At 32.5% G+C, this 13,201-nt stretch overlaps 1 protein-coding gene across 1 annotated transcript in view; it reads left to right on the top strand.

The window, feature by feature from the left end:
• LOC143083001 (tumor protein p53-inducible protein 11-like) overlaps positions 1–13,201 on the top strand; it is a 137,111-nt gene that overhangs the window by 13,059 nt on the left and 110,851 nt on the right. The window contains exon 4 of the mRNA XM_076259088.1: positions 3,843–4,013. Within this exon, the coding sequence (XP_076115203.1) occupies positions 3,967–4,013 (47 nt within the window). The 5' untranslated portion in view covers positions 3,843–3,966. The remainder of the gene's footprint in view (positions 1–3,842; positions 4,014–13,201) is intronic.

The raw sequence follows: 13,201 nt of genomic DNA on the forward strand, positions 1-13,201 counted from the left end.
GACTGGCGTTCAAGCCTGAAAGATATGAGACGATTACATCTGACTGGCGTTCAAGCCTGAAAGATATGAGACGATTACATCTGACTGGCGTTCAAGCCTGAAAGATATGATACGATTACATCTGACTGGCGTTCAAGCCTGAAAGATATGAGACGATTACATCTGACTTTTATAGAAGTGTATAATAAATAAAATTCAGAATGGAAATGGGGAATGATGTCAAAGAAAAAACAACGTGACCAAAGAGCAGAAGCTGAAGGTCACCAATGGGTTTTCAATGCAGCAAGAAAATTCCACATCCGGAGGTGGTCCTAAGCTGGCCCCTTTATGAAATTGTGTACAAGTTCAGTGAAAATGGACGTCATACTAAACTTCAAATTATATATTAATTAAATTAAATCAAAAACATACACAGAGGCTCCTGACTTGGGACAGGTGCAAATTCAGTGGGGTTAAACATGTTTTGGGAGATCTCAACCCTCCTCCTATAGCTCTATTTATAATTATGGTCCTTTCTTCTGCCTATATAACCCTGCTCTGTTGCTCCGTAATTCTCGTATCAAGACTTCAAAACGAGACCAGGCATTATCAGCGACGTCACAATGTGAGAGGAGAAGTTATCAGCGACGTCACAATGTGAGAGGAGAAGTTATCAGCGACGTCACAATGCGAGAGGAGATGTTATCGAGCTTGCTTTTGTCAAGCGTAAAACTGTCTTAGGGAGAAAGAAGCGACCAGTAATAGAACGATAAAAAGATAATGGGGTTTTCTTCGTATAGATATCGTAAAATATCAGCTGCTCGACACAATGTGAAACTTTTTAGCTTGTTCACTAACCTCACTCGCCAAAAAGGTTCACATTGTGGCTCCAGGCTGATATTTTACGATATCAATGTGTAGAAAACCCGATAATCTATACACATCTTATCTTTTCTGTTGTTCTTAAAAGAGAAATGAGTTTTGATAGAACAGTGTCATTGTCTCAAATTTTCCAGATGCAATAACACTTACAGAAATTGTTTTTTAGTTATAGATTTGGAATGAAATCATAATTGACTCTTTTTTTCTGTGAACAAATTGATAACTATCTTATAACTACTTTTGTATGGCTATATGAATCTCTTGTCTTTTTCTGGTTTAATGCTAAAACCCGAACCTTTTGCTGATAAATGAAAACACCTCTATGTAAATAAAAAAAATGCATTTTATGGGCAACATACAGTCTAATACAATAATAGATAGGTCACACTAGTTTGAAGCTCCAAGTTAGTTGAAGTCTGATAATGTTGTGAATAAATTAAACTAGAAATCAAAGATAAACTGACTACACCAAATAATCTAGTTAACAAAAAACATTAAAATGTAACATAAAACATATCAGTGATGAGCTTTTTTGTGTGACATCATAATAAATTACTGAAGGAGCCTATTGAAGCATTAACACAGCAGATTTTCCTCACAAATACAGTTTAAATGACTTTATATTATTTTTGTTAGTAAAAGGCCACATTAACACATTAAAAGACATAGTAAAATTACCCTTCATTACTTAATTCCTATAAAATGCATTAAAAGTTATGTCAAGATATGAAATTTCATTCCCAGATCTACTATAAAAATCTTTGGCGTGTACATGTTATTTATGCATTAATTCACTTCTGTCAATTTAAATTAAATATTTCTTAAAGACTAATATGCTATTTATTTATTTCCCAGAGAAAGACAAAAACAGTCTTCCTTTGATAAAGTAGTTCATTGATTTTTCCCGTTAAGAAGCGTTCTGAAATACATTCATAATGCTTTAATTGTTATATAGGGCAACTTTTCCTGAATAAATCTGTATCATTCATTTGAAATGTATTTTTTATCATATGTTTAGTAGTAAATACAGTAGTTTTGAATATGTGATAAATAGCCTGCTGTTTAATCCATATTGCACAACTTTGATGCGCATCCTTTATCGCATACCCTGTATCACACCCCTACCCTTTATCGCATACCCTTTTCACACCCCTACCCTTTATTGCATACCCTGAATCACACCCCTACCCTTTATCGCATACCCTTTTCACACCCCTACCCTTTATCGCATACCCTTTTCACACCCCTACCCTTTATCGCATACCCTTTTCACACCCCTACCCTTTATCGCATACCCTGTATCACACCCCTACCCTTTATCGCATACCCTTTATCACACCCCTACCCTTTATCGCATACCCTTTATCACACCCCTACCCTTTATTGCATACCCTTTATCACACCCTTACCCTTTTTTTTTTATTTATGTAAGCTTAAGAAAAATTTTCCTCAAAATAGGTCCTATAGAATGGTCATTCGGGAGTGATGTAATTTATTGAATGACGTCATTGTTTGGTATGTGATGTCACGAACTTCAAGTTTTCATATTTGTTTGCACACTATATTAATGCAACTATAAAAAATACAAAACACACAAAAAAAAATACAATAATAAACAAAATACTTTAAGAACAACAGCACGCAAATTGTAAGGTAACCCAGGTGCTTTGGATAAGTAATTGAGAAGTTCTTTTTAGACTTTTGAAGCAAGACAAAAGCAGATCTGAGGGTAAACCAGTGCTATGGATCAGAAAACAGTTCATATAATATAATACTCTGCTGTTGAAATATATGATAAAGCATATAAAACATGGCAAAATCTGTATCACATGCCGTATCACCCTCGACCAATATCATCCCTTGGGCTGATATTGGTGTCTCGGGATGATACGACATATGATACGGATTTTGCCATGTATTATTCTCTATGTAATATTCAATACAATTTTTTTTTTTTTAAGGTTTGTCTCCCTTTTCATATATAAGATCTGTTGTTTCAGTTCCTATTTCACCTTCTTATACATGTTATAAGGACATTTAGATGAGAGAGGGAAACAGTGAAGGGAAACAATTTCAACAATTACAACATTTACAGGTCACTGTACAATCTTCTACAATAAGAAAACCCATACCAAATAGTAAGCTATGTAAAGCCTGGCAAAACTAAATGTGAAATAGTTCAAAAGAGAAAAAATATTGCCTGGTTACAGCTATTAACATATACACAGCAACCAACAAATACCACAGCAGGATACAGTCTGTGGTCAAATGGAATTGTAGAGCGACATAATGCAACTTGAACTGAAACAGTTAACAAAATCAGAGAAAGCTCAAATCTATCTTGGGGAAACTGAAAATTATAGGTCAAAGTACGGTCTTCAACACAGAGCCTTGGCTCACACAGATTAGGCTCTTGCTTAGGGACAAGTACAGTACATAGAAAATGTCTATGGTTTAAACATGTTTGTCAGTCCTTTTAGTCCTAGCCTTTGACAGTGGAATAACATCATCACTACAGAAGAACAACTGTAGAAATCTTTTAAAAGGACTTGACTCATCAGATTGGTCGTAAGCACTAACACAACTATCTGATTGGTCGTAAGCACTAACACAACTATCAGATTGGTCGTAAGCACTAACACAACTATCTGATTGGTCGTAAGCACTAACACAACTATCAGATTGGTCGTAAGCACTAACACAACTATCAGATTGGTCGTAAGCACTAACACAACTATCTGATTGGTCGTAAGCACTAACACAACTATCAGATTGGTCGTAAGCACTAACACAACTAACAAAAAGACAAATGATCCAAATTACTGATCTATAATTATACTCTCAGTAACTGAAATATTTATCCAAGCCCAATTTCAACGTAATTAAAATACCATGTTTTCGGAGACCCTTCAATTCTTAGACTCTTCAAGTCTTCTTTCAGTAATTAATGTTCAACTTCGACTTTTACTTTTATTTTTCAGATTATGAGAAGTTCAATTCAAATTTTCTTCTTTAGTCAAGAAAATTAGCTACAAAGTGAATGTGATAACTGACTCGTAAATTCTAACCACTAATAAAGGCCGATTTTCCAAACAGGAAGTGATTATGGAATCGGATCTGTTAGACCCATCTGTTCCTGCCAGTAATTACAGGTAACACTTTTCATTATGCTGTATCAAAAATCTTGCTATACTTGGCTGACAGCAATCCTATGTATGTTGGTATTATGCTGCCTGCTGTTGATTTTGATACTCATGTCACCTTTGCTATGACATTTGGAAGACCATATGACCCTCATAATCAAGAACAGTTGTGATGAGCACCCTAAGAGACAGTCTGATTAAAAAAATGGTCTTATTCCAACCTACTGTTAATTTTTCGTAATAGAAATAATTTAAAACTTAGGCAATATTCATGCTTACCAGTAATGACTTACAAGCTTATTGAAATTTGTAACATTGGCTCCTTAAAGAACATTAACAGGATAAATTTTTATATGAATACTAATGCATTAAGTTTACAAGAATGCAAGAGATATTTGAAAGAAAAAAAGGTTTGGAATGGGAACAAATACTTGGGTCCTTACTTGTAACTTGTTTTTAAAGAATTTGGATTTGTTTTGGAAATGTGTATCTGAACCAATATATTTGAAAGTATAAGAATTATAGGAAGTTTGAAGAAGTGGACTAAGTTACATTGGTGCACTTCCAGTGAATATGTGCAGTTCTGATTATTAGAAGTACAGTGTTGATTGGATTGTGGGTTCTTACTTTTTATTGATATTGTTTCAAGAAAATGTATCAGATATATATGTATACTTATCAGATACATTTTATGAAGATTCAAGATTTTTTTTAAAGTTTTTCTTTCCTTTAAAGAACAGAAAATGTGCTGAGGAATATATAGTCAAGCTATAGTTTTGAGTTATCTCCCTTACAATACTTAAAAAGCAATATAGAAAATCATACAATTTTAAAGATGAATCAGGTGAAAGCAAAATAGGGTGGTCTTAAGAATAATGTGATAGGATCAAAGCATCATATAAACTTCAGTAAGAAGATTGCAAATAAGAAACTTTTTATGTCCTGAGTTGTTTTTTATGCCCCACCTACGATAGTAGAGGGGCATTATGTTTTCTGGTCTGTGCGTCCTTTCGTCTGCCTGCCCGTCCGTCCGTCGTGCCGTTCGTCCGTCTGTCCCGCTTCAGGTTAAAGTTTTTGGTCAAGGTAGTTTTTGATGAAGCTGAAGTCCAATCAACTTGAAACTTAGTACACTTGTTGCTAATGATATGATCTTTCTAATTTTAAGACCAAATTAGACTTTTAACCCCAATTTCAAGGTCCACTGAACATAGAAAATGAAAGTGCAAATTTCAGGTTAAAGTTTTTGGTCAAGGTAGTTTTTGAGGAAGCTGAAGTTCAATTAACTTGAAACTTAGTTCACATGTTGCTTATGACATGATCTTTCTAATTTTAATGCCAAATTAGATTATTTACCCAATTTCACAGTCCATTTAACATGGAAAATGATAGTGCGAGTGCGGCATCCGTGTACTTCAGACACATTCTTGTTTAAGTCTGTGAAGCATGATACACTTTCTAGATTCTGTCCAATGACTTAAGTTACCTTTCCCATACTATAGTAGCTCCATTCTATCATTTTTTTTTCTCTTGTAATTTATTCTAGGTATTGCACAATTTTAATGTATTGCAGATTAGTTTTTTTTTAAACTGATGTCATTAAAAAGTAATGTTTCAAAGTACATGTACCATAGATTTTAATGTTAAGCATGTTATTTATATTCTTCTGAAGTCAAACATTAAACACGGTAAACACTTGCATGTTGAATCATTCACCGAAAGCTATATTTTATATTACAATAGTTGACCTGTTTTTCAGTTTTATTTATTGCAACTAATTTTTCAAACAGAAAATGCAATAAATTTCAGATATAAATTTGTTGCCTAGAGAAATTGACAGAAGCATATTTCATTACACTTTAATTTATTTCCAAATGAAACAAATCATTCTTTATTATTTGCTTGCATTAATTGGTTAGTTTTGAGATGAAAAGTTTTATATGGTTGAATTCATCCTGCAGGCATTAATATTCAAGGATGCTGTTCTCTAAAAATATATTATAGTAAGGTCAATGTTTGATTAAAGCCATATTTAGAAATGATCGTGTTTCAGATGGCAAGATTAGGTTTTATTATTTGTGCTCAAATGGTTAGAGTTATATATAAATATTTTTTATTTGTGCACAAACGGTTAGTTTTATACAAAAGCAGACTTGTAATAAATTGAGCTGATTGTTTGGCATCAGTTTTGTTGAAACAATTTTCATTATTTGTTTGATTTGAAGAAATTGTGACTAATTTAATATCAGTATAAGCTTGCGTCTAGTTTTCAATAATGAACCCCTTTCTACATGTGGTGGCTAACTTGCTTTTTCTTGTTTATTCATCCATTTGTCTGTGTTTCTACAAATATTTCAGTGTACTACTAAACAAAATGACTTAACATTTGTTCAGCAACTTTGCAGTGATGTGTTGTAATGTGTGAGCACTTTCCATATCTGTCAGACCTCTATTTCCTGTTTGGCAATTAAAACTTGAAATTTTTCATCACATTTTTTCTCCAGTTCTTTTGAACAGAATAAATACATATTTAACTAACAGCTTTGCATTGGAAAGTTGTATTGTCAAGTGCTTTCCAGATCTGTCAAGACACACCTACTCAGGGACAGATCCAGTCATTTTCATATGTCCCCATTCAAATGCATTGGTCATCCAAAAGAAAGAGGGGGTTCCAACCTTGGAATCCTCCCCCTGGAACTGCCACTGCTATTCCTGTTGTCTGATATCATTACTCCAAAAATATTGAATCCACATTATAATGTAATGTTATTATTTTATGCATAATTTTTGGCATTATTAAGTTTTACTGAAGCACAACGATATCAGATATATCTAAATATTTTGCCGTTTTCCTTACATTGGATAGAGAGAAAATATTGCTTGATTAATTACCTGAATTGCTTCCATTCCATGGAAAATTATATACTAACCTATCGTTACTTCCTAGAGTGACAATTTCTATGGAATATAATCTAACCTGCTGAGATTACCTAGAGTGACAATTTCTATGGAATATAATCTAACCTACTGTGATCCCATACATTGACAATGTCTATGGGATATAATCTATCCTACTGTGATTCTCTACAGTGACAATGTCTTACTAACTGTGTTATGATTTACTATGACCTTGTGATCGGCCAATAATCTGACTATTATCCTACCATTCTTCAGGGACATCCTATAATGGCCATCTATAACCAATATCTTTGTCAACATAGTTATATCAAAGCTCTTGCTGTGTAATTCACTTATTTTTCTCTGTCCTGGAGAAATTCCTTCATTTTCTGAGATGATTTGATTTTACTCGGTTCATAATCAAAATTCGATATTGTATTGATTAAAAGATTAGATCATCTATACGGAAATATACATATTGTATTCCATTAGTGTTTTTTCCCGTTCCATTTACCGCATATGACTAGATATCTTATTTTCATCTTTATTTCTTAGTTTTCACTGTCATGCCTAGAGGCCATTAAGATACCTTGTCAATGAAGCTGTCACAGCTTAAAGATAAGGAGACATTTTTTTATAAACAGCACTTACATTAACTGTACTAGGTTGTTTGGTCATGATATTTTGTTGACAAAATTATCCAACAATTTTGATGACACAATATTTGCTGAAGATATAATTCGATAATGGTTAAAATGTCTTGTACAATATTTTAAAAAAATCTATGTTATGGCTAAAATTAACAAGTTTTCATATAGCTCAAGGTATAAGGGAAATGGTTTCCTTGTATCAGTTCAAATTTCATTTAAAAATATCAACATCATTGAATGTGATGGGAGTATAATCTTAATGTAAAATGGTAGTACTAAGTCCTTCACTGCAATTAATCTTTACTAAATTTCTTAAAAATGCCATCCTTTCTAGGTTGTCATTTCATATCTATTTTAGGCTGGATAGTCCTAAAGTAAAGATTATTAAATTATGTTTTGCATTAGTTAAGTCATGACATTGTTTTGCATCTTTGCCAAAAGTTGGACTGATTTTTAGTTAAAAGCATTATTAAACAGCAAGGATAATTAAGCTACAACTTTTTGATAGATCTACAATTTTTACATAATCTTGTATACGCTTATACTTAATAAACAGGGTAACAGGGATAAACAAAATGTTGTTGGATCTCTAGTTTTATTAACCGGATTTTTGTGTCAAAAATGTCGGTTATTGATTTGGGAATGTACGACGGGCAGGCGGCAACCAAATGTTGTCCGTGCATTTACTCATGAAGCGTTCAACCAAACCTTTTAAAATTTTAATATGTTGTTACTGACAACAAAATGGAGGTCAAGTTTAATAATGACGATTTTGACTTTTACCGTTCAGGAGTTACGGTTCTTGAAAGTTTAAAAAATGTTGTGTCCGTGCATTTACTCACGAACCGTTCAACCAAACCTTTTAAAATTTTAATATGTTGTTACTGACAACATAACGGAGGTCAAGTTCAATAATGACGATTTGTACTTTTACCGTTCAGGAGTTACGGTTCTTGAAAGTTTAAAAAATGTCGTGTCCGTGCATTTACTCATGAAGCGTTCAACCAAACCTTTTAAGATTTTAATATGTTGTTACTGACAACAAAATGGAGGTCAAGTTCAATAATGACGATTTTGACTTTTACCGTTCAGGAGTTACAGTTCTTGAAAGTTTAAAAAATGTTGTGTCCATGCATTTACTAATGAACCGTTCAACCAAACCTTTTAAAATTTTAATATGTTGTTACTGACAACATAACGGAGGTCAAGTTCAATAATGACGATTTTTACTTTTACCGTTCAGGAGTTACAGTTCTTGAAAGTTTAAAAAATGTCTTGTCCGTTCATTTACTCATGAACCAGTCAACCAAACCTTTTAAAATTTTAATATGTTGTTACTGACAACAAAATGGAGGTCAAGTTCAATAATGACGATTTTGACTTTTACCGTTCAGGAGTTACGGTTCTTGAAAGTTTAAAAAATGTTGTGTCCGTGCATTTACTCATGAACCGTTCAACCAAACCTTTTTAAATATTTTCAAAATCCTAGGTAGGTGGACTTAGTAATTTTTTCTTACTTTATGCATTAAGGGCACACAGTTTGTCCTGCTAGAGGATCATTTTCTATCTAGTTTATATGTTGTTATTGTTGACAACATGGAAGTCAAGTTTGATATTGATAATCATAAATTTTACCTATTAGGAGTTTTGGTCCTTGTAATATTGATAAATGCCAGAACACAAATAAATGTTAAAGAATCCGGTTTACTGTCATTTTGACAGCTCTTGTTTGGATGTATATCAGTGCTAATTGTCTCCATCTCAGCAGTGACTAAAAGAATTAAAGATGATTTTATTGTTGTCATCAAGGGTGTTTCAAGGTCAAAGTCCTAAGTTAACTTAAGTTATAAGTACCTCATATGAGTCTCAAACCTTGAAAGCCTTAAAAGAATATTAAAGATTCTTGATTTTATTGCTCACTCCATAAACAGAAATGATGCTGCAAATTTGGTTGAATTGTCTGTCTGCAAATAGAAGATAACTGACAATATTATGTTATTTTTAATTGTTGTATGTAATGATGCTTGGTTTTATTGCTGTCCATTAACAGAAAGGGTTCAGTATATATAGTTGCATTGCCTTTCTGAAAATAAAAGATCACTGACAATATTATGTTTCTTTTAAATGTTGTATATTATGATGAATGTAGAAAAATATTTGTCATTAAAAAGTCTCCCTCAGATTAGTCTCTGACAGTTTGAAAATTGACTTGGTGGTCTGATGTTTTATGCTTGTTTTAAATAGGTGATTTGTAGTCCCTATTTCCATCAAAACAAATACAATACCATTTGTATTGCTACTTCTGTACTTAGCATGTGACGTATAGAAATCTGAGAGTTATTGGTCTGGAAAGGATCATATGTCTTTCTGTGTTCTGTAACCTGTGATATAGCACGTTTAAAATCTGTATGATCATCTTAACAGAAACTGGTGGCCATTATACAACCAAATGTGCTGAAAGTGGCTTTAAGTTGGTACCCAACAGTAACTAAAATTAATTTGGCTCGTTTAATTTTCTTAAAATTTTGACAAAGTATTTACTTTGACCCTTTTACAAAAATATAAAAATTTCAAAAAATTTGAACCAACCGTTTTATCAGAAAAATTACACTGGTTATATAGCAGTTGACAAACACTTATTTTGATCATTGAGAAGCTTGATATTCCCTTAACAACACAACGTAATTAAAAAGTTTAGCTGATTTTACAGAGTTATCTCCCTGTAGTGTTAGGTACCACCTTAAAACACCGACAACCTCAATTAATCGTTCTTTATTTTATCATACTCAATAGTGTTTATAAACATTTAGTGATTGATTACTTTGTACCAACCCTGACATTATGCCATTGTAAGCATACATATATGACAATGAAGGTTGCTGACTGGATTCATTGGAAACCAGTACAATTTGCTTTTGATAGAAATATAGGTTGTTGACTGGATCCATTGGAAACCAGAACAAATTGCTTTTGATTGAAATATAGGTTGTTGACTGGATCCATTGGAACATATTGCTTTCTTACAGATAGATTGGTTGATTCATCCTCCAATCATTTTAACATTAATTTTTCATCAGATTATTGTCTTGCTGACATATCAGTTTTCTAATAAATGAAAGAAATTGAATAAACATAATTCAATTTACAGAGCACGAACTATGACTGCTCTTCAAATGTCAACAAATACGCCTACAAGAAAACTGGAGAGAGAGGTCAATATCTGTACTCTAAAACTTGTGCCTTGCATGCAAAACGATCGTCAGAGTTTTCCATCATCAGCCTTTATTGTAAAAGTATTTGATATTTAATAATAGGGGACTGCATTGTGACTTCAACAAATACGGTAGATCATATCTTTGGTCATCTTTGACCCACAGGTTTCTGTAATGGTCAAACAAATCATGATGGCTGTAAAACTTCAGAAGGGGTAATAGTGTTAGAATAGCATTTGACCTAAAAGAACAAAATAGCATCAGAACTTGTATGTTCATCATCCTTTAGGTAAAACTTTACCGTTGGTAAAGCAGCATTAACCCACTATCAAGAAAATCATGAAAGGAAATGCAAAACCTTAAATCTTTAATCAAGTGGGATTTACATGGTATTCCATATACAGGCACTGATGTAATGTTTCTAAACAGAATTAGAAAGTTCACAATGAGAAATTTTGAAATCATCTTTTTTTTGTTAAGTTTTGTTTTTAACCAACCCTCATTGTCAATTTCTAGTCATATGTCAACACATTCAATTCTCAATTTTACAATTTTATATGAAGTGGTCATAACTGTTCGTGAGGTGGCCTTTGTTTCAAGTACAGTGAGAAAGCTCATGTTTGAAGTCAGGCTCTTATTAACTAAAGAACAACTGACATAATAATATATTTCAAATAGCAAATGTAATATTGAATATACTTGAAATATTTTTCATGGTCTGTTTGCAACCTGAACAACCAATCGGATTACTATAACTAAAATTTTCATATGTGCTAATATCTATCATTAAATCCAGCAACTTGAGCTTGATCAACCACTGAGTAAACATATTTGTTCAGTTGCACGAAGCATCTTTAGGCCTTGACTAGACTTTGGCTTAAAATTTCTAGCAATTAAATTACCATAGTTTTAAAATCTCACTTATTTGCTTAGAATTACTTGTATTATTTAGTTTATAATCTGTCGTATGTCTACAGCGTGAAGAAAAGCTGTAATTGACATTAGACAACAATCCTATTAGAAGCATGTCTATTTGCAAGGCAATGTTCTATAAAAAAAAATCCCAATTTTGGATTTTGAGTTCATTGCTATCCACAATATTTTGATACAAATATATGAAATCATTGATTGGGGGATCAAAGTTCTGGATGCCTACCAACATATGTCATTCACTATTGACTTTAAGTGACGTGAGAAACATTCAGAAGTTGAGAATCATAAAATGAAATGTCAGATGTTATCAGCATATTGAAATTGATCTCTATATACGGCTGATGAGTTCTGTCAAATATTCCTGAATTTTTATGTCAGGTCTTTTACAGTGTAAAAAGTGTTTTGATGAATTTTGCAGAACAACAACATAGAAGATTACTTCTAGAGATACCAAAGATGGATGGATGCACAAGACATATTGTTTACCGATTTATTCAAAAAGAGATGTATCAAAAGACTAGAACTGTTTTTGCCACATTCAGATTAAATAAGAATGGTACATTAGAATTATTAAGGTTTCAGTTTAGATATTACCATATCCTCACTACTTTTAAAGAACCCTTTAATTTTGAGAGTATTATACTCCCTACTCTTAAATGAACCCTTCAGTTTAGAGAGTATATATGCTTTAGAAAGTACATAGCTCTCTGATCTTTAAAGAACCTTTCAGTTTAGAGAGTTCAATGCTCTTTACATTTTAAGGAATCCTTCAGTTTTGTGAGTAACATTAAATTGCTCTATACCCTTTATAGAACAAATGCAACAAATCTTCGAGGACCCATTGCATTACAAAAATTTTGCTTTTGAAAATTCCTTTTTCCAGAATTAGTGGGAATCTCTTTGTCTTTCATCAACGGAAAGTTGACCATCTGTAAAATTTATTTATTGTTTAAATTTGAAGAATGAAACTATTGGTTGGTCGGTTGGTCTATTTTCTGCTACATGATATCAGTGTTTAACAATCTTCATCAATAGACTAAAGTACTCACAGCTTGCAGCAAGATTTATAGAAAGTCTCTTATAAGATATACTCATTCTCTCTATTAACTCTAGCTTAGAAAGTAGGGCAACAGATTGTTCCCCCTTTCAATGGTTCAGTTCATGCTGTGGTACATTTCTTGTATGTTTTCACTACTCATTGTGAATAGTTCAACAGAATTTGTATCTAACAAAGCACAAATTTGTATCGAAATCAATACAACTATTTTAATGTAAATTCCAAGGTGAATCAAAAAAGAAAAAAAACAATGTTAACGGAATATCTTTTTACTTTAAATTGACTAATGTCTTTTTAAGATTGGAGAACTGTTGACTGTCAATACGTTATGTAATACATGGTTGATTAAGACATGACATTTAGAACTGATTACAGTTGTATCTTACAAGATAGTGTCAGGTTATTGATAGTGTTCAATTACAAAAAATAGAAATGTGACCTTAGTTAGTG

Source organism: Mytilus galloprovincialis, chromosome 7, assembly GCF_965363235.1.
Source record: "Mytilus galloprovincialis chromosome 7, xbMytGall1.hap1.1, whole genome shotgun sequence".
In the NCBI taxonomy this organism is placed as follows: Eukaryota; Metazoa; Mollusca; class Bivalvia; order Mytilida; family Mytilidae; genus Mytilus; species Mytilus galloprovincialis.